This window comes from Lactuca serriola, chromosome 8, assembly GCF_051521515.1.
Source record: "Lactuca serriola cultivar US96UC23 chromosome 8, Lser_US96UC23_V15, whole genome shotgun sequence".
In the NCBI taxonomy this organism is placed as follows: domain Eukaryota; kingdom Viridiplantae; phylum Streptophyta; class Magnoliopsida; order Asterales; family Asteraceae; genus Lactuca; species Lactuca serriola.
In genome coordinates, this window is record NC_136415.1 from 44,462,776 (window position 1) to 44,486,614 (window position 23,839).

General features: G+C 34.5%; 1 protein-coding gene across 1 annotated transcript in view; it reads right to left on the reverse strand.

Moving 5' to 3' along the window:
* The window catches only part of LOC145067683 (cytochrome P450 CYP72A219-like), a 36,404-nt gene extending 18,882 nt beyond the window's left edge, over positions 1–17,522 (reverse strand). The window contains exon 1 of the mRNA XM_079014766.1: positions 17,202–17,522. Within this exon, the coding sequence (XP_078870892.1) occupies positions 17,202–17,481 (280 nt within the window). The 5' untranslated portion in view covers positions 17,482–17,522. The remainder of the gene's footprint in view (positions 1–17,201) is intronic.
* Between the last annotated feature and the right edge of the window lie 6,317 nt (positions 17,523–23,839).

Sequence of the window (23,839 nt, forward strand, 5' to 3'; positions counted from 1 at the left end):
AGCCCTTCGCAACCAATCGCGCTTTATATGTGTGTACGTTTCCATCCACATCGGTCTTCTTCTTGAAGATCCATTTGCACCCAACGGTTTTACGTCCGGGCACATTATCAACCAAATTCCAAACTTGGTTATCATACATGGATTGGATCTCGCTATCCATTGCCTCTTTCCATTTCGCAGACTCCGGGCCTGCCATGGCTTCCTTATAGCTATTAGGTTCATCAAGGTTTATTAGTGTACTATCACTAATATACGTGTCCCCTTCGGTAGTAATATGAAAACCATAAAACTAGGGTTGAACTCTAACTCTTTCGGAACGTCTAAGAGGTAAGGACTCGTCAATCGGTTCAACCGGAGTTTCCTCCTCGGGTTGAGTGCCAGCAATGGAGGTTCCTTCATCTATCGACTCTTGAATCTCTTCAAGCTCGATATGCCTCCCACTATCTCCTTGGCTTATGATTTCTCGCTCTCGGAAAACTCCTCTCCTCGCAACGAATACAACATTGTCCTTCGGTCTATAGAAGAGTTATCCAAAGGATTTCTGCGAGTAGCCGATGAAAATACATCGCTCACTTCGAGGTTCGAGCTTGTCGTGAGTATCTCGTCTTACGAAAGCCTCGCAACCCCAAACCTTGATATGTGCCAACGAGAGAGCTTTCCCTGTCCATATCTCATGAGGTGTTTTGGTAACCTTCTTAGTAGGGACTCAGTTAAGGATATGGGTGGCAGTCTCTAAGGCATACCCCCAAAAAGACATAGGTAGTGAAGCACGACTCATCATAGAGTGAACCATATCCAATAAGGTTCGATTACACCTTTCTGCCACACCATTCAACTGCGGTGTCTTAGGAGGCGTCAATTGTGAAACTATTCCACACTCCTTGAGATAATTGTGGAATTCAAGACTTAGGTACTCTCCTCCTCGATCGGATCGAAGCATCTTGATTTTCCTGCCCAATTGATTCTCCACTTCATTCTTGAACTCTTTGAATTTTTCAAAGGTTTTTGACTTTTGCTTGATCAAATAGATATACCCATATCTACTATAATCATCGATAAAAGTCACGTAGAAGCGGTTCCTATCCTTCGTGGTTAATCTAAACGGTCCACATACATCGGTATGTATTAGGTCCAATAGACCCTCACCCCTTTCACACGTACTCGTGAAGGGTGATTTAGTCATCGTTCCAAGCAAACAAGACTCGCACGTGTCATCTTCCCTAAGGTCGAATGATTCCAACACTCCATCCTTTTGGAGTTGGGCTATGTGTTTCTTGTTGACATGTCCAAGATGACAATGCCACAAGGATGCTCTATCTATACTATTGGAAGAATCTATGTTTAAAACATCATTTCCTAAGTTATCAACAATCATAACAGTTTCATAAATTCCATTATACCATTTAGATAAGCCAAAATAGAACCATTCTCATTATTAAAATAAAATCTAAAACCTTGTCTAAATAAACCATGAAATGAAATGATGTTTCTAGCCATTTCTGGCGAATAGCAACAATTGTTCAAATCTAAACATAAATTATTCCTAAGCACTAAAGAATACACTCCAATCTTGGTCACAGGCGACGATCTTCTGTTCCCCATGATTAGATTGATCCTTCCTTGCTCCACATCCCTACTTCTTCTTAGTCCCTGCACATTAGAACAAATGTGATAACCACAACCGGTATCAAGAACCCAAGAAATAGCATGATTAGAATTGTTAGATTTAATTGTGTATATACCTGCGAAAGACGGCTTGATCTTTCCTTCCTTGATGGCTTGCAGGTACTATGGGCAGCTTCTCTTCCAATGTCCTATATTTTGGCAGTGGTGGCACTCTACCTTCTTTGGGTTAGGGCAGGGCTTAGCAGGATCAAATTTGGTCCCACTAGAAGAGGCACCATCTCGGGCTTTAACCTTGCGATAGTTCTTAGACGAAGCTTTCCTCTTCTTTCCCTTTCCTTGTCCAATAGCCAAGACAGGAGCAGCGGGTGGATTGGGAGTTGGTGCAACAGACTTATCCTTGAAGTTGCTCTCAGCAACCCTCAAGAGACCTTGGAGTTTGCTTAGGGTGACCTCCTCTTTGTTCATGTGGTAGGTCATCCTAAATTGATTGTAGCTCGGAGGCAAAGAGTGAAGCACCATGTCGATCGCCAAGTCTTCCCCAAAGTCAACATTCAACTTGCGAAGACGGTCGACATGCCTTTGCATCTTTTGCAGGTGCACGGTAAGAGACTCTCCATGACCCATCTTAGCGGAAATCATGTTAGTGAAAATCTCATAACGCTCTTGTCTCGTGTTTTAGTGGTATCTCTCCAATAGGTCTTGATGCATCTCGTACGGGTACATGTCCTCATAGGACTTTTGGAATTCGGAGTTCATGGTGGCAATCATGATGCAATGTACCTTCGTTGCATCGCGCTCATGAGTTTCAAAAGCAGTCATTTCAGCCGGATTAGCGATTTCAGGGTTGATTTTCTCGAGCTTCTCATCGAGGACATACTCCTTATCCTCATAGCGAGTAATGGTGCGAATGTATCTTATCCATTCGCTAAAGTTCGTCCCATCGAAAGTGACCTTTTGACAAAGGCTCATCAATGTGAAAGAACTAGCAGCAGCGTTGTTTGCGTTCGACATCTACAAATAGAAAGGACAAAGATAGATTAGAATATGAATCCCTAATTATCACCCAATAAGAAAAATTAGGGCTAGGATCCAACAACAATATTTACATGTTAGAAAAGGGATGCCGTAATCTAACATGCAAACAATTTGAAGGTGAGTGAATGACGATTCAATAATTCTCCACCATAAAACATAACTTTAAGTCCTAAATGTATTGAGAATTCCTAGGTTCGGATGAGATTCATTGAAACTATTCAATGGCATGTTTAAATCTCGACATGCCTCTCTTGTTTGTGACTGGGATACCGAGGATCACAAAGCGGGTGTGAATTACCATGCAAATTCACATGGTGCCTTCATTGTAACAATCACCTATTCGATGTGTCGGTAAACCACACACACTCCATCGAACTATGATAAACAATGAATCACCCTTTGCCACCTTTGCTTAGAACCAATTAGTGTGCCGGTAAACCACACACGCTCCACTAACTTCTTAGCAAGGGTGCAAAGTGTAATTACAATGGATTGCATCAATTCACTTTTCCTAAAGTAACTAAGATTGGGAAAAAAAAATTTTAAAAAAATGTGTAGTTACTTTGTATTTCATATTATACTTTTAATGAGAGGATGAGGTTGCCCTATCCTACCCGTTCGGCTAACGACCCTCCACCGATCAAGCAAGCGGTGGGTGTGAGTGTACACCCATTAAGCGCCATTTTATAGGCCGCAACCTTATACCCACCTTATAGATCGGCTTCGTGAATGAGGCCTACTAACGGTAAGACTAGCATTTTAGTTATATATATATATATATATATATATATATATATATATATATATATATATATATATATATATATTAATCTTGTAATATTATATTAGTATAGGGTTGTATTTTAAACCTTTTTAAAATCTAGGGTTTGAAATTTAAATTGTCTAAATTAAAACTTTTAATCACAAAACATAAATTTCAAAACTTAAGGACAGATTTTAAACATTTAAAACATGGAGGATCAAATAACAAATAATTCTAATTAACAATTAATTTCCTAATTATCTATATTTGATTTATTCAAGATTTCTTGCAAGATAATTACCAATTTAATCAAAATAATTAATTAATTATCATATAAGGAAATTAAATATTTTATTAGTTGATAAATATCTTTAATTAGATCAAGATTATATTCATATATATCAAAAAATCAGATTAGGGTTGATCTAATATGATTAAGGTAAGTTTCCATAAGATAATCATGAAGAAATCCTGAATCTGGCCTTTCCTGATGCTTGGACTCGCCGAGTGCACCAAGGGACTCGCCGAGTCCACTATGGAACTCGCCGAGTCCATGACTCAGAAACACAAAAATCGAATTTTGCAAGCAAGAAACAAACAAACAAGAAACAATTTAATAGAAATCAAGCTAGGCTCTGATACCACTGATGAGTTTTAGCCATAAGAACTTTCCTATGTGCGCATGCAAAACCCTAATGCTTGGATCTAGGCTTTCTAATTAAACATGCTTTGAATCCAAGACTTCTAATGACTAATTAGGTATAAGAACAATACAAAATCAGATCTAGAAGCATACCTTTGGATCTCTTGTTTGATCTTGTTGTCTTGGAGCTCTAGAGTCACAATTGTCACTCCTCTAATGGCTTACAAACACCAAATAGCAAGGAAGATGATTTGTGAGAGAGAGGGTAGGAGGAAATCAGTCAGGGGTTCTCTATTCTTGATGAGATGCCGATTTCCCTTGGCCATAGGGTCTATTTATACTTGTAGACTCCTAAAGGGTTTCATCTTAAACCCTAGTTGGATAATCTTCTCTTAAAGCAATCCATATCCTTACCATAGATAGCCTTGGACGATTTTGAGCTATCCTTAGCTCTAGAATTCGTCCAATCCTTATCTCTTAAGGATTTACAGTCTAAAGTTCAACTATCAAACAACTGACAGTTTATACCCTCTTATTTAATTAATCTCTTTAAGTCACCAAATTAATTCTAATTAATTTATGACTTATATTAATCAAATAACAATATTATTATTCTTTATATTATTCTCATAATATATTAATAATATTTATTCTCTCTTAATAAATCATCCTATCAAGTTGCTATGGTGAAGGCAACCCAAAAGGACCATGCACAACCGGGTCAAATAGTTGCCTAATATAGTTGCAGCCTTAGACACTATTCCAACATGAACGTCCCGCCAAAGGGCCTTGAACTCGTGTCTTGCTAAACTGTGGAAATATGTCTTCAGATATTTTTGTCATAGGACGGTTTTGTAAGTTATTCCTAATTAACTCTCACTGGCACTAGACTGGTACACTCAACTGAGATTTAGAAACCACTGAACATCTCGCCAAGGGCCAAGTTAACTTGTTAACTTGAAAAACTGTATTGAGGTCTTTGATCAAGGATATGCAGGGGCTAACATCAAAAATAGCCACGAGTAGTTCTCCGATACTCAACAAATCGCAGTGTGTTCCTTCGTGTTCACACATATACTATGAGTAGTCTCCATCTAAGCCAAAATTGGGTCCTTGATCAACTGTGGTGAGAAGGATCTTTATCACTTAGTGATCCACATAGACTTTTTAGTCATGGTTACTTTTAAGACGCATCTATGATCGAAGAAGAATATTCATTCAAAGGAACAATAAGTGAAGATTATTTTTTTCAACACACAATCTTTCAACCCTAGAAGTAAGGCGAAGCTGTTTTTGAAGTTATGTGACAAATTGCATTGAATCCTCCTCAATCAATTTGCTGTTATCTATGAACTTGTTGAAGTAATCCAGAAGAATCGGTCTCTCTGTTATTATCTCTGAAGTTTCTCAACGCTGAAAGTCTTGATTTACAAGAATCCCTTATACCCAATGTGTGTTCAAAGTCAAATTTGAGGGAAGTCTAACTACTAAAGATGAAGTTATTCATGTAGAAGATTCATATATACATCTTGTAGTCAATTCGTGAAGAGATCGAGAAAAGAGCTGAAGGAAGACTGAAAAGAAAAGAAAGCTATAAACCAAGGGGGGATTGTTAGGACATAAATTTGTGGTTTATTGTGACATCCCGAAATTTAGGGCATAGATTTCAAACGACTAAATTACGGCAAATCTATTTGTAATAAACTCATTCAGCTTTAACTGCATCAAATGAAATATAAATGAGTTAAATTCACTTATTATGTAATATCTGTTGATATTTTTATGCCCAAACGTGTAAACTAGCAACCAAATCAAATCGCTCAACTGCAACGCCGACTAATATGTCCGAAAACTGAAATTTAGCATTAATCATTTTTGAGCAAAACAAACATTAAAATATGATAGTACATGTTCCCCTATTTTCGAAAATATAAAGATCGTCAAAAACGGAGTTCGTATGCATAAGATACGACCATTTTAAGAAAATAGATAGTAAAATACTGTTTTTCTTTAATCGCTTAAAACCGAATCGAACCGTTGAGACACTAATACTTTGCCGACGGGATTTCCGAGAGTGTTTTTGGACTCAGGATAAAATATATTATGAAATTTCACACTTGAAATAATTTTTACGAAAATACATACAAAAGTCGCGAAAACGGACACCGCGAGCCGTTAAGACGTGAAACTTCAAACGCAAATTCCCGGAGATCCGTAACTCCTAAAATTAATCCGTTTGAGGTTCTGGAATCCTTGAATTATACTCTATTTAACGGTGCTTTTGAAAAAAATCTCCAATGCACGAATCCTGAGGCACCCGGTTTTGGGTGTGTTTTGGGCATGTAATGGAGCATAACCCCATGTGGGGCCCACATGGGATGATAAGCTCCAAAAACCTGATCTTCTTCCAGCTGGTATCAAACCCACGTGCCTTTCCTTTCTACACTCTCCTTCTTTGTGTGCAAGGTTCACCAAAGGTACAAACATGGGATTGGAAGTATGGCCATGGATAAGCATGTGTCTATGGACTTATACTATAAATAGAGGCCACTACTTCTCATGAATCCTCACAAAATCATCAGCTTCTTCTTCTCCCTATCACTCTCTTCCTCTCCACTCTTCATTTCTGTCCAGAAAAGCTGGAAGAACCCCCACTGCCACCTTCAAACCACCCCCTGCCACCACCTCTTGTCGCTGCATACCACCGCCAACCACCACCTTCGTGAATTGTAAGTCCCCTCCTCCACCGCCTCTACATTTTTGCTTTTCGTCTAGACCCATTTCATCAATGATAGCAAGCACAACGTTCAAATTAACAGGGGTGTGTGCTCATGTTGTGAACAAGAGGAATCAGGAGCTTCTAAACCTCCTGATCGAATGTAATTTTCAGTTTGCTTTAAACAACCAAAACGTTGTTCTATATGGTTTTAATCCCATGCACATTATAAAATGTTCACAGTAACCGTTATCTCATTCTTTTTCTTTCTTCCTTATATATGTGTGTTGTGGGTTGAATATTGCCAAGAGAAACAAGGATTTTGTGGTGTCATTTTGATTATACTCCAAACACATATATAAATCAAATCACAGTAAGTGATTTTAAATCTCAAATATTATTTCATTTTGGTTTTGTATTCCCTGTGTGGATCGAAAATAATCCAATAAACAAAACCAAATATTGTTTCGTTTTGTATTATAAGCCATGCACTCAAAAACTTTCACTGTGGGCTTCCAAAAATACAAATTTTTTTATTTAACTTGCTTTGTTCCTGTGAGTTTCGATTTTTACTAGACAGAGAAACCAAATATCGTCTCCATTACCTTGTGTTGTTCAATGATGCAACAGAAGAATTGAATCTACTGTTCAAACATGCATTAATTTTATTTAAAACAAACCTTTAGGTTGTGATGATTTTTCAATCTAACCCCTCCCAAAGCATTATATTTATTTATTTGGTTACGTAAAGAAAGAAGTATATATGTATATATATATTTCTTTTCTTTTTCCTTTTTTTCTTTTCCACACTTTGATTCTATAATAATTGTTTAAACCCTCAGTTGAAAATAGTTTACAAAATTAGTCTTAATCTCAAAATTTTATTTAAAGTATACACTTCAGCACCCAGCTTCGGAAATAAACTACGAAATCAATCCCCTTGTTGAATTAATTTAACAAATTTGTTCCTATAATTAATTGTTTTAGCAAAACATACGCTAGTAATTAATATCAAAACTACCATTGGTTTATTAGGTAACAAAAATAGTCCCGGAAGTTTATTTTAAATGCAAGGAGCATCATACTGCGGTTCCTCACGGCACACTTAGTTCTCGAATTTAAGCATTAAGGTGAGTGTTACGGCCCCTTTTCAATATTTTATTTATTCTTGGGGGAGAATACATGTGCTAAATAGTATTTATTACGCAAATACATAAGTCTTATATGATACACATGCTACAATTTTAAAAGTTATAAAGACTTCCATATTTGAATATTATCATGCATAAGGCTTTACACACTTGTACAAGATCATTATGTTAAAATACATATCTCTATAAAAGCGAGTAATTTATACTTTTATAAATACGTCAACCATACCCGGCTTTTACAAATACTATACTACGAAATTCATTATGCCCGGTACTTATCTATAATTAAGTCAGGGCTGAGAGTTATTCACAAACTTTTCGTTAATGGTTTTTGAGTGAGACGCTACTATTCATTAGCTGAGTTTAATCACTTAGCCTGCCCCACACTGCTATAATCGTTAATCTTCGGAGCGAGGTACATATATATAGATCTATATGGGGTCGACAACCCCACCTGCGGTTGCTAGCTACAACCATCGACTGATCAATTGAAGCAGGTGATATGTGTCTACGATCGTTACTATAACGTCCAATGAAGCGTCGTAGGGAGGGGTACTTTTCGTCTATAGCTCGATTATAGAACTCACTAAAAACATTAACACGAATCTCTCTCACTTTTTCACTACAAACATAGGTTTGGTTGCTTTCAGAACTATTTTTAAGTATAGTGGTTACTTATACAATGGATATATTTAAACTTTCATGAAGTTATATCAAACACGTCTTCTTTAAAAGCATAGATTTATTTATAAAATTACTTTTTGGCTTTTAAAGACTCATGACAAGCATTGTTTCAACTATTGTTATACAAGAAAAATATACTTTTGGACTTTTGAAAGTATTATTACTGCGGCTAGCAGAAAACCTATGACTCTCACCAACCTCGTGTTGACTTTCAAAATACATGTATTCTCAGGGAATCAGTGAAATTTCGGGCACACTCAGACGATGGAAAAACATGGCTCGCAAGTACTTTAATTTTCTACTTTTGAACTGTTATGCCTAACTGTTAAGGCAAACTCGTAACATTATTTTGTTACTATATGTAAGAACCATGTATGAAAACATAAATATGTAATGAAATGTTGTTTTGTTTATTGTTGTACTTGTGTTGTATATTCAATTTATCTATGATCCATGAACTTAGTCGCACAGCCCGACATGTTCCGCTGCCTCGGCCGGGGGTGTGACATTTATACTTTGCTTTTCAAGGCTTTTATAGCTCTCGGTTTTGGACCAAAATCTTTATGATCTCGGTGATGTTTGGACCGAAATCACCATGTGATTTCGGTTAGGTTATTGGGTTGGGCCTTTGTAACTAGGTATTAGGTATAAAATGTTTGTTATCAGCCTATTCTAGCAGCGGTTGTTTTTCGAGAACTGAGAGAGTAATTGTGAATCTTATGTACTAGACTATCATCAATATAGTGTGCACTGAAGATTCATCACTATGTTCTTATTTCATATTTATGATTTGTGGCATTCATTTGATTGGGATTCTGCACCAACCATAGTGACTTCGATTGATACGTTAAGATCGGGTCTTACATCCTTGTTATGGTTCTTTTTCAGTTTTGGGTCCCATTAAGTCATGCATGGGAGTAAAGTTGCCAACTTTATGTGTTAAGTTACAATTTAGGATCAGATCTGAGAGTTTGGCTTGATGACTTAATCGATTAAGTGCTTAATGGGTTGAGCTTGTTGTCTGCGGAGTACGTGGGGCGTACCTGATGGGTTTTAGCCATAAGAACTTTCCTATGTGCGCATGCAAAACCCTAATGCTCGGATCTAGGCTTTCTAATTAAACATGCTTTGAATCCAAGACTTCTAATGACTATTTAGGAATAAGAACAATGATAAAACAGATCTAGAATCATACCTTTGAATTCCTTGTTGATCTTGTTGTCTTGGAGCTTCCAGAGTCACAATTGTCACTCCTCTAATGGCTTACAAACACCAAATAGCAAGGAGGATGATTTGGGAGAGAAGAGAGGGGAGGAAATCGGCCAGGGTTTCTATGCTTTAGATGAAGTGCCGATTTCCCTTAGCCATAGGGTCTATTTATACTTGTAGACTCCTTAAGGGTTACAACCTAAACCCTAATTGGATAATCTTCTCTTAAGGCTATCCAAATCCATTCCTTAGATAACTCTTGGACGATTTGAAGCAATCCTTAGCCTCTAGAATCCCTCCAATCCATATTTATATGGATTTACAGTCTAAAGTTTAACTATCAAACAATTTACAGTTTATACCCTCTTATTTAATTAATCTCTTTAAGTCACCAAATTAATTCCAATTAATTCTGCGACTTATATTAATCAAATAACAATATTATTAATCTTTATATTATTCTCATAATATATTAATAATATTTACTCTCTCTTAATAAATCATCCTATCAAGTTGCTATGGTGAAGGCAACCCAAAAGGACCATGCACAACCGGGTCAAATACTTGCCTAATATAGTTGCAGCCTTAGACACTATTCCAACAGTACCCAGCTTGTACGTTGCACGTACTGGCCCAGAAGGAGTACATTAAGCGTAAGTCTTAGTACGCCCAACATACTCAGTAGTTTGACCATCGGTTTACTTTCACGGGTTTGGGCCATATTTTGGATTTTTAGGGTTTGGGCCTTGTTGGGCCATTGGACTTCTGACTTTGGGCCATTATTAGGCTATGGGATTTCTTAGAATTAGGCCCATGATGGGTTTTGGGCCCAATTAGGAAGTTGGGCCATATTGGGCTTTGGGGTGCCATTTAGGAATTTAGGCTTTTTGAGCAAATGGGTTGGGCCTTGGTTTTGGGCCAAGTAATAAGGGTAAAATGGTCTTTTTGTTGGATTAGGTGTCTGAGCCCATAACTATAATTGGTATAAACTTAAATTGATAGTAGTACATTCCTTTTAGGTTGCCCTCAAACCTAGCAATTGGATAGGATGATTTTTGGAGAAAGAGATTGATTTATTATTTGATTAATAAATTGAAATAAATAATTTATTAATATAATATGATAATAAAATATTAATTATAAATTATAATATTTTATTAATAATTAATCATAAATTAATTGGAATTAGTTTCGGGATTAATAGAATTAACTGAAAGTGCAGGGTCTAAAGTGCAATTGTTCAACAGTTGAACAAAAGGCTCCATAACCTTCCACACATAGGGTGGACGGTTTCTAGAGGCCTTTAGGGTTACTAGAATCATCCTTGTAGGATAATTATGAAGCTAGATAATTACCAATTCAAGATATTATTATTATATTGGTTTTGGACTTATCTAGGGTTTCCTAGTTGCACTATAAAAGGACTCTTAGCCCTAGCATTTTCGGCCACTAATTCTCTAAGAGAGATAACTGAAATTCAAAGCCTTCCTCCTCATCTCTCCTTAATCTTGTTCTTGCTAGCTTGGGTGTGAACCACTAGAGGCACGACATTTGTGGTGCTTGCTTCCAAAGCTTCTACAAGTCATGATCATTGTTATTTGCTAGAATAACATTAATGTATGTAATCCTAAACCCTTTTATGTTTTTTTCAAAAATTACCTAGAGTTTCTAGGGTTCTTATTTTGATGTTCATAGTTATAGGTTCAATAGAAAAACATAGATCTTGTTTTAGGTTGCATGTACACGTAAGAGTTTAAGTTTGTTTTGTTATGCCTAAAACCTATCAGTGGTATCAGAGCATATGGTTTGTTTTCAACTAAATTTTCTATAATTGTTGAATTTGATCAAATTAGGGTTTATGGAAATTAAACCCTAAAATGCTTAATTTTCGAAATTAGGGTTAGGGTTTAGAAACCCGAACCTTGACCCCTAAGTTTCAAAATTAGGGTTAGGGTTTTGAAACCCTGACCTTCCTCCCCAAACAAATTTCGAAAAATGATAGGTATTAGCGTTTTTTTAAATTTTGGTCATCATCATTTTACTTGCCTAAAAAGCGATAATTAAAATTGAATAAATCCTATACCCTAGATTTTTGAAAATTTAGAGGGTAAGGATTAAAATTAAATTATTTGATTAATTTAATTAGATAATCCTTATTTGATTTAATATATTTACTTAAATGTTAATTAGTAGATAAATTTTAAATCATTTGGTTTATTTTTAAATTTAAATTATTTTTTTATTTTTGAAATTTATTCATAAACCTAGTATTTTGACACTTTTTAAAATACACCTTATACTATATGTAAAATTAAAAGTTTAATTATTACTATACGTATAAGACTAAGTCATTCAAACCACTAGTGCGCCTCATTCACGAAGGTAATCTATAAAGGGGTATAAGGAAGTTGCCTTTAAAATGGTAGTTGAATGGGTGTCTACTCTCACCCACCGCTTCCTTGATTAGTGGATGGTCGTTAGCTGAACGGGTTTGATAGGACTATTAATTCTCATTAATAAGTATAATGAATTAAAAGTAACTAAACCTTTTATTAAGAATACCAATTTTAGTTACTTTAGAAAAAAATGTGAGTCTGTATGCTAACCCATGAAATTGCACATTAAACTTATATAAGTCGTTAGTGGAGCGTGTGTGGTTAACCGACATACTAATAGGGACTAATAAAGAGTTCTAATGGGTATCTCATAAATTATCATTGTTTATGGAGCATGTGTGGTTTACCAGCACATCAATTAAGATGATAAATGACAATGAGGTTACCAAGCACATTTGCTTGGTTATTTACATCTTGTTTGTGATCCTCGATATCCCAGTCACAAATAAAAGAGCATAATCTGAGATTAAACATGTCGTTGAATAGTTTCAATGAATCTCAAAAGATCTAGAAATTTCATCAAAACTTAATTTCCTTTTAAAATTTCGTGTTCTATTGGTGGAATTGGTAAATCGTCATTTACATACCTTTATAAATTTTACAATTAGATTACAACATCTCTTTGCTAAGTTGTGAATTATATAGATGGATCCTAGCCTTAATATTTCATTTTTGGGTTGCTATATTAAGGATTATTCTTATCTAGCTAAAACTACCTTCCTTTTACAGATGTCTACTCCAAATGATGCTTCTTGATCCTCTTGAGCATTTTTTATGAGATTTTGGTGCATAATTAAGAACAAGAAGCTTGGAGAAGGATCATTGGCTAGATTTAAGCTTTTGGATCCAGAATCTATTCATCTTCACCATCTTCCAGAAGGTATAAAGTTCTTAGCTTGGTGATTCTTTTTTTAGATCTAAGAATAGTTGGGGGTTTTGGGCATATTTGATCCCATGAGTTGATTCTTGTGAGTAAATGCTACTCCAGAGGTTTTGGGTTGTTCATTTTGATGTTTTTTTAGGTCCCTTATGCATAAAGTTTGCATCTTGAAGGTTGTGGACCAACCATACATGAGTTGTTGACCACTTGGTGAAACTAGTATGCTAGATTTGGGTTTTAGGTTTCATGGAGCCATACAAAGGCATCAAGTTGATGACCTTATTGATTAAGACACCCATAAGAATTAGATATGAGCTTTGGAGGTAAAGTCTTAAGGGATTAATCACTTTTAAGTGAGCTCTTGGTCATTTTGATATGTTAGAAAGTTTAAATCGGGTGTTGGGCTCTATTAAGCCATACTATGTCATAAATTCAGGAACTTTATGACTCTAGACGTCCATTAGGCTTAGACTTGAGGATTTGGACATATAGTCTTAAGGGAATAAGACCTAAAAATGAAGTTTGTTAACTGATTTGTATGATGGGCGTACTCGACCATGACCCCATTTTCTTATATGCTTAGTACACACGACGAAGGGGTGGTGTACGCATGGCAGTACTCCCGGTTAGGGAATTTGGTCACTTTTGGGTCATTTTAGGGTTTGAACCATATTTGGCCGAGTCTAGGCTTGGAGGGGTAACATGGTCTTTTACCTAAGGAGTTGTAATTATGGAAAAAGGACCTTGATTATGGATTATGATCTATTTAGGGATTGAGATTTATTTATTTGTGAGTAGTGCGGGGATTTTCTGTTTTGGTAGTTCGAGTGATAAATTGGTTTGTCATCGGATAGAGGTGAGTTCCTTCATTATACTCGTGGGTCGAAGGCACCAATGTCGACCCACTGGATTATATGTGTAGGATGATAGTTGTCCTTGTGACACTTACTGTTATGTCTATATGTGATTGTTGTCATTGTGACTCTTGTTGATATGATTGTATGCTTAGCTGTAGGGGTGAAATAGACCCGATACCAGTATAAAAAGACCGAAGGGGTGAAATAGAATTGGAGGTAAAATAAACCCGTACGGTTGAAAAATACCGATTAATTTGAAATAGACTCGTGGTGAAATAGACCCGATATAGCCTTGAGCTGACATTTGATTTGAAATATACTCAGGGGTGAAATAGACCTGAGGGTAAAATAGACTAGGTACAACATTGAGCTGGTGTATATGTATAATATGTGGTACTTTGGGGAACTCACTAAGCTTTGTGCTTATAGTTTATGTTTTAGTTTCAGGTACTTCCATTTTCAAAAGAAACAACCCGACTTGATCGCAGTGCATCTCCTAGAGTTTTAATTATGCACTGAATGTATACAAATTACTCTAATGTTTTGCGAATACTTTGACTCTGATCGTCTTCTTTAACAATGAATGCATGGTTTGAACTTATTTAAAATAAAGTTTTTACTCATTATTTTTGGGATGTTACAACTTCATCGATTATGTTGGTGTTGCAAATATCGGCATTTATTGGGAACGTTATGCAAAGAACACTCATGTATCTACAAGAAAATAAAGTTGCAAGTTCATGTTCAAAAACTAGAAATCCTCCTCTTCGAAGAAACCATGAGGCCAAGCACAACCATCTTGTGAATAACTACTTTGATGATGATAGAGTATATACTAACAAATTTATTCTACACATTGTTGATGATGTAAAGAATCGATTTCCATATTTTCAATAGAAGTGGGACGCAAGAGGTAAGAAAGGTTTCTCTCCGATTCAAAAATGTACAATGACAATTCGTCAAATAACATTCGAAATGGAGCCAGACTCATGAGATGAGTATTTGAGGATGTCATAGTGAACGACACGAGAATGTCTATACAATTTTGCTAAAATTGTGATTATCCTCTATCATGGCCGATATTTACCCAAGCCTACAATTAGTGACGTCCACCAATTATGTGACACATGAAAACAAGCATGAGTTCCTTGGAATGATTAATAGTATTAATTGTATGCAGTGGGGGTGGTCAATGTTTCCTACTGCATGACCCGGTCAGTCCATGCTAGATGATCAACAATAACCGATAATAATTTCAGAAACATTGGCATCATATGATCTTTAGACATGGCATGCATTTATTGAACCATCGAGTGCCAACAACGACTTTAATGGTCTAAACCAATCATCGATATTCAACAGCATCTACCTTGGGAAATCGTATGATATGCCGTTTTAATTAAATAAGGCATCATACAAGCGTAAGTATTACTTTACTAATGAGATATATATTGAGTTTGTTGTATTTGTGAAATCATTCTCATGTCCACACGTCGAAAAATGATTAATGTTTAAGTCTGCCCAAGAATCAGCAGAAAGGATATCGAGTGAGTCTTTGATGTTCTAAATAGACGTTGACAGGTACTCACAATATCGACATGATCATTCGAGCAAAGAAGAATAAGCAACATGATGTATGCATGCATCGTATTGTATAACATGATTATAAAAATTAAAGGAAATGTGATTAGTCACTACAATGAAAATGAGAATTTACCAATATTCGAATGAGTGAGTATTGATACGTTGGAATACATGATGAACAAAAGGAAAATATACAACCAAGTTGGACACCACAACCTTTGGCCTTTGCACTAATTTGGTGGAACATGTCTTCAATGTTCATGTAAATCGTGTTGTTGATAATTGGTGCGACGATTTGTTCGGCGATATAGATGACAATTCGAATGTTTGTAGATGATTCAGACGAGAATTATAATGACGTTATGACTGACGATTATTAGATGTGACGTAACATTATACTATGATTCATTTATGTTTCTTTATTAATGTATTTTTTTAGTATGTAATTTTTTAATTAATGAAATAGTTTCATTTTATTAAATTATATTTTAACAAATTTAATTAATAAAGTGAAAGGTGGTGTGGTAAGAGTATTTTCTATTATTTAAGAAGGATGAGAAGAGAATGAGAGGAAAATAATGTGGTAAGGATATAACATGTAAAATACGATGAAGTGAGTGATCATATCCACCACTTTAAAACAATGTACAGTAAATAAAAATTAAATGATTATTTTAGAAGGTTATATAAACGCTAAAACCGACCAAATATATGATAACCACTAAAAATGGTACAAGAAAACAAAAAAAAATATTTATATACAAAATAATAATAATAATAATAATAATAATAATAATAATAATAATAATAATAATAATAATAATAATAAAAGCGTTAATAATTAACATTCTAAGTAATAAGCAAAATAAATTGAGAAAATTCTGTTTTTACTTTATTAGTTTTTACCTAAATTATATTGCCTTGGGGGACGTAAGATTCAAGTGCAGCCGGCTTGAAATTGTCCACAATCTAGAACCTAGGTTTATGTCAATTTCCGGGGTCCACTAACCACTAATCAAATAATTTGGATTTTCGATTTATCATGTTATTTATATAAATTTTCTAATTTCACATTTCCCTATATCTTTTATTTCAGTTGATTAATTTATCTACAAGAATGTGATTTAGTCCAAACGATAGAAATACGTAATATCACATAAAACAATTATTTATTCGACAAAATAGAAACAAAATACTGCTACTTACTCAAAAGTAACGACCAAATGCAATCGAAACTCCAACTATTTTAAGAGCTTCTCGTTGCATGTATAGTAAAATGATTTAGACCGATATTAAAACAATTAAAATGCAAACAAAATTCGCATATACTTTAAAGATTAATCACGACATAATAAACAATGGTTATTATGTAACTTATAAATAAATTCTAAATAGAAGTTCTACGAAAAAAGAAGCTTATTGTACTAATTAAGATAACTTACATTTTTCAAAGGTAGAAAAAAAAAAGTGGCAACTCATAATCGGAAAGCTTGGGTGAGATCTAGGCATCTTAGACAAGTAAATTATATTGACTAAAACGCTATAAACGAGAATTAGAGTAAAATCTTATAGTATATTAGTGAAAACTTGTTACCAGTTTAGTTGTGAATATAAATCTTTAAAAAGCTCAAGATGAGATGAGACCAGACACACGTACCATAAGCAACAACAGATTTATGAACGAAGGGCAAAGCCCGAGGCACGATATCATCTTTGAAATCGATGGGTTTAGATTTGGCTTGTCGTGTCATCTGTGTCATCTCTTTCAAGTCTCCGAAGAGGAATCTATAGGAGTTTCCTTTCAGGCCTTGAGCTCTTAAGAAATTTTCGATCTTCTTTGGTTTGAACCACAACAAATCCAGAATTCTCCATGTAATTAACACTATTATCACTCCTAACGATACTCCTGCAACGTAAAGCTCTTTACTCAACTCCATTTTTGGTTGATGAGACGTCGTCGGTGGGGGAGGTCAGGCAGCCGTGGACCTTGTGGTGATGGGCTGATGGCGATGAGAAAGAGTAGTTATTGATGGAAAATTTTCACTTTACCGCCTTGGGGTTATATTCCACAATTGCTCGCTATACAATTAGATTGTTTCTTTAAATAGACACTTTAAAAAATTGCCAGTATCTGGAGTAGTTCAAATTTGTTTTGAATTAGTTATATGTTACGTTTAAAAGTATATTTTTTTTGACAAAAAATATATATTTTGAAATTCAAATTTTGGACAAGAAAAAAAAATCAAAAAGAGGCCTGGAGTTCAATAAGCAATATTGAAATTCGGAAAAAAAAATATTTGCTTTTAAATGAACCTTAATAAAAAAGAGTTTTTAAAAAACATATATAGAAATCGTCAAATAAATACAAATGCAATGATAAAATATGACATTAATTCAAAAAAAATTGGTGATGTTATACATTTTGGATTTTTACGAGGATTCTTGTCAATGGCGAATCTAGTCATGGTTACATTAATTTTGTTAACTTTTGTCAATAAAACTACAATTTAAGTCGATCCAAATCGAATCGATTCGGAGTAAATACAGACAAAATTAGATCAATATATTCTAAATCGGTCTAACAAACACACATATTTAAACGGCTAGTGTATAATCACTTTCCCAATAATAATCTGCTTCTCTTTCTTTCCCTTCCCCTATCCTTGTCACGAGTTTTGAATAAATTATGTTGACTGTTGGAGAAGCTGTCATTTGCTTATTTGCTTCATAATATGGAATAAAATTTTAAACTATAACTTGAATCATAATATGGTAGTTACTCAATTGGTGAAGTACAATGTATTAGTTAGTAAAAAAGAATAATGTATAATGTTGTAGTTAAAAGAAACATAGGTTCTCTAAAGATAAACCACCTGATTATATACCCTTAGGAAAATTGTTGCTGACAAATGCATCTTTCACAAGTGTTCCCTACAACAAAACCAAATTAATCTGTAAATAATTCCAATTAATAGAATGATGAATTCAATCAATGATTAAGTTCCTATCTTTTTATCAGAATTTACCTCAAGATCCAGCATCTGGTATTGATTTCTGGTGCATATATATAGAAATTGCACATAAATGAAGGTCTTTGTTTCCAAAGAATCAATAAAAATTAGTTCCCACAACTAAAAACTTATTTCATGTAGTTTGGAAGGATCAACCAGATGTTATTACGTGTTTTGCTTCAAGCATTTAATCAAACACCTGTTGTGCATAAAAAACAAAAAATTTGCTCATACTCATGTATAAATAGAAAACCAGGAAAAAATTGTTCTTACATGAAATCAATAGAAGAAGCAGATGTCTAAGTTAGAGAAGAAGAAGAAGAAGCAGATGTCTAAGTTAGAGAAGAAGAAGAAGAAGCAGATTACCAGCGACCATTGGAGCAGTGATTTACCGAGATTTATGGCGCTAAATTGAATGTAATCCTGATTTAAGGTAAAATGCATCAGAGTTTTTAAAGGATCAGGGCATATTAGGGTATACATCGGAGTTTTTGAATAAGATTTAAGTTGTTCTTTTTGGATTTCTTGATTTCATAGGATTGAGTTTAATTGATAGAACAAATAGGACGAATTTCATGAGGGATTTCGCAAGATTACCTTTATTAGTTATGCAGATCTTGCTAATTAAAAGGAAATCTCGGTAATTTTGGAGCTGAGATCTCGTGTTGAAGTTGGAAAGTATTATCAGTGTATCTCTTCCAATCTGTATCATTTCCAGGTTATTCTTGTAAATCGTGTTCGAAGGAGGAAGGGGTATATTAGGCATTTCACTTAGAAAAAAATGAGCGGGAAACAAATGCGGGGAGGAGGTTAGAAGAAGCCACGTGGCACAAATATACTATTTTATTAGAATAAAGGAAAGGATTCATGTATAGTGAAGCGGACTGAGTTCAACTTAGGTATAGCACATACATGAAAGGATGGGCCTCCAAGATGGGCTTATTATGGTTATTTCTTCATTTTGTAACTACCTCATACATAAAGAAAACCAAAAGCAATGATAGATAACACGACTATATTAATAGTCATATTCCAAGGGGTGCTACATTTATAACCGGATACGTAGGATATATGTTGGATTTACAATTTACAAATATATATTATTAGAATTTAAATTAATTAAAGTGTATATGTGACAATAGCCCTTTGATACATACAAAATCCTACTACTTTCTAACTACTCATTCATATAGCCTTTTTAGTTTCTCTAGCCACAAAGTTACATCCGAAGTTGCTCATAAAACAATCTCCTTAAGCATTAAATCAATATTCGGTCTTCAAATTAGCATCAACCCTTTCATCCTGCAAACAATTAAACAATCTCTACTACAATGTGAACTTATTGCTTTAGATTGCAAGCTATTCAAATCACCATCCAAGAAATATAGTTTCACTAGTAAAGTAAAATGAATAATCATTCTCTAAATTCACTTTGCCTCATCTATCATCATGTTTCTTTTCTAGATGTTTAGAAAACAATAAAAACATCACTCGTAAATTCAATTACTGCTAGACCTACCAAAATACCATACATAATGCATTAGTTAGTCCATTACTTAAAAAAAATTAGTTACCTTTTAACCAGAAGACCAGAAGTACATTGCCAATTCTTGTTTAAACCATGTTTTTTCAAGAATATGTAGCCAATCATATCATAAAAATGAATTATTTGTTGCCTTAGGCCCTTAGCCATAATCAAATCTTGAAATAATAATATCAAGAAAGAGTAACAATTACCTCTCTAATACGCTAGTGAAATCTCTTGTGAATTCAGTTCCAATTCTTTTCAAAATTTTAAGGGTATTTTTGTAAATCTAAACCAAATACAATAGGAAATCATGCATATAAACTATATATGTTGATATTTTTGTAAATTTAAACTAAATCATTGTTCACCATCTTCATTCTCAAAGCTCATTGTCATAGAATAACATGTTCTTCACACCTACAACATCATCAAAATCCCACAAATTATTTCATAAAAAGAAAGATCTACAACCAAAAAGTATACCTTATTGATGTAAGCAACAATAGAGGTGGCATAGTTAACAGCATCACATAGATCAAGAACCTGAGATGTAGAATCCATAGCATGAACCAGCGTCTTCAATGGTATAAACAAAACATGAGATCCACAAGCAATCCCCAAAGGTAATATAATAGCATACAAAAAATGAGGATACAAAACTAATGCTACAAACAGTAGCATACCATAAAATAACCTCTTATCAACAATGTAATGAGCTTACCTCACATTGTTAACATGTATTTGCAAGAAGTAAAACAAACTAAGATTTGGTTAAAGAACTTATAAATAGGAAAAAAAAAAGGTTATGTAGAATCGGCTGGTTCCGTCATTTTAAGAAAAGACGATTGAAATTATCAAATAGAAGAAGAAAAAGAGATTCAGAGAAAAGGGGTGCATTTCTACCAAAAAAATAACTTGAAAGAAGGGGGTCACCAAACCGATTTTGGGAAGGATAGTAGACAGTCGGTGGCTAAAATTGACAACACCTTTATTTTTTGCTTCAAGCATCTTCTCTCTACAACCCGAAAAACAGATCCTATACATAAAAATCGTTAAACAAACATACATAGTCAGAGAAACGATAGGGAGAATGAGAGATAAAGGTTATTTTGGTCATGAAGAGAAAGAAAATACATCTGATGCGATATTGTTTGCAGGTGTGTGTGCAGCGGAAGAGAAAAGGGCATATAAGTATAGATCTAAGGTTTTTTAAGGTTTCTGGAAGGAGGCGTGCAATGGTGGTGTGATGGTAGTGAAAAAGGATGGTGTTATGGTTGATGACGGTTTTCCTCTAAAACATCCTGAAAGATAAGAATAAACTGATTGAACTTTGCAAAGACAATTGTAAGGAAGAAGACCAAACGTTAAAAAGGAAACAAACCTGATTTACTGGTGGTGAAGCGGTGGCGACGACAAAGGTAATGGTTGGAAGACATTGAAATCGTTTGAGGCAATAGAGAGTGCGAGGGAGGTGAATTGGTGTTGTGCGATGGTGTTGATGTTTATATGATTAGTTGATTACTAAGCATAAATATAGGCCCGAGAATAGGGGATAAGAGAAAGACAAAATTGCAAAAATGGTGCATGTGGTATGCATTTTTTTGAGGTTTTAGTCCAAACTATGAATTTTTTGGATTTGTGGTTCTTTTAAACTAGTTTGTATGTGAAAATAGTTCATCTGAAAATTAAAATGACTATAATACCATTGGGGTATTTATTTTTCATTTTTCTTTCATTTTTTTAAATTTAATATTTATTTTTTATTTATTTTAACAATTAAAAAAATAATAGAGGCCCCATCTCTCTCTCTCTCTCTCTCTCTCTCTCTCTCTCAAGACAATTTCTTTTTCAAAACCCAAACCCAAAATTAAATTCAGAACTTGAATCATAGATAATAAAAAATTTAAGAAATTTAGATCTTGAATCGTTTACATTCAAATTACTAAATTGTGTTATACAACCTTGGTGGTTGACTTCTGATTAGTTTCCGGTGGAGGTCAACTCCTCATAAGTTTTTCACTTTTGAAGATGAACTTCCGACCATGTCTTCATCCATAGGCTCCCAAGTGCCCGGATCGATCAAAAGTTCGATTCTATCTGAACTACTAATTTTCAAATGATATCCACATTGTTCACAAAGATGCATCTTTGATTTAAAAAATTTCTTATAATTTAATCCATAACAATTTTCGCATTGAACCCACAAATGCCGGTATTGTTGAGTTACACCCATATGAGTAGAACTTTTTGGTATAGTTTGATCACTCGTTGTGATATCCTCGTTTTGACTACTATTTTCACTTTGACTAGAAATGGAACTATTCCAATACAATGATTATTGATCTGAAGGAGGCGTAGCAATGGCTTTTCGTGTATTGGTTAAACCCCAAGAAATCGAGAATGGGCTCAATGATCAACAGTCTATGTTTGAATTGATTGCAGATGGGTATGACACATAAAAAATCAATTTTGAGGCACTTCAAAAACCCATGTTCAAGAACCCAAAATCTTGAAAAGAAATCGAAAACCCAAAAACACACATAGTGATGAACACATATATGCAAAGGTCTCGACTGACAATGATGATGGTCCGGTATGTTTCAAAAACAAGTCTTAGAAATGGATATCGTTCAGCATATGCGTCACCCCGACCGACAACAATGGTTGCTAAGAAGGATTTCTTCAACTGGGTTTACAAAGCCAAAGCTTGAAACCCCTTGAGATAACATGAGACCTAGTGAGAAGGAGACAATAGCCATGTTGATGTTGTTGCTGCCGACGTGGCGAAACCATTGGTGGCGGCGTAGAACGACTGCCGACTTTGCACCATCCATCATCGTTGCATCAATTTTGCACATTAACAAGTGATAAATCCAACTACAAGCACAGTCAACGAGAAATTAGTAATTTAGATAGGAAAAATTGTACTTCAAATGACATCGTCTGATATCCCCAAAAATCGATCGTCTATTTAAGTCGATAACAATAAAAAAGAAGAAGATAAACATGTAATGTCATCTTAAAGTTAGATTCGTTGGAGGAGGGTGTTGTTGAAGGAGACAACTTCATCAAATCTAGGTTACAAGTTGTGGCTACAATGGAGGTTTTTTGGTAGTTCTCATATCCAGATTTAGATCCAAGAACCGAAATCGGGTGTGGGTTTTCTTGTTTGTATTTAAGCTTTGAAGATCCGGTTTACTCCTGCAGAAATAGGTTAAAAAGTTAGATATATGTGTTTGTCTGTTCTTGGCTTTAGAAATGAAGAACAAGTTTTTGGAGACGAAAAAGTTGATATATATATATATATATATATATATATATATATATATATATATATATATATATATATTCTTTGTCATTTAAATTAAATAGAAAAAAACATAAAAAATAAATTAGAAGGGCATTACAGTCATTTCAGTTTACTGAGGGACCAAATCCGCAAAGAAACTAGCTCAAAAGGACCACTAATCCAAAAAACCCGGGATTTGGACTAAAACCCAAAAAAAAATGCATACCACAGGTACCATTTATTTCAATTTTGTCTAAGAGAAAATGCAACAAAATTTTGTAAACTGTTGAATAATTCTTCCTATAGACCAGTAATTAAGCAACTTTGAAACATTGTTTGACCTTCTCATTGACCAAAATAAGATTCATGATTTTTAATGAATAAAGTTATTGTAGATATTGCATATAGTTTTGTACCTCTTAAAATTCAGTATTTGAGGTTAAATGTTTATTAAGGTAGGTGTGTGC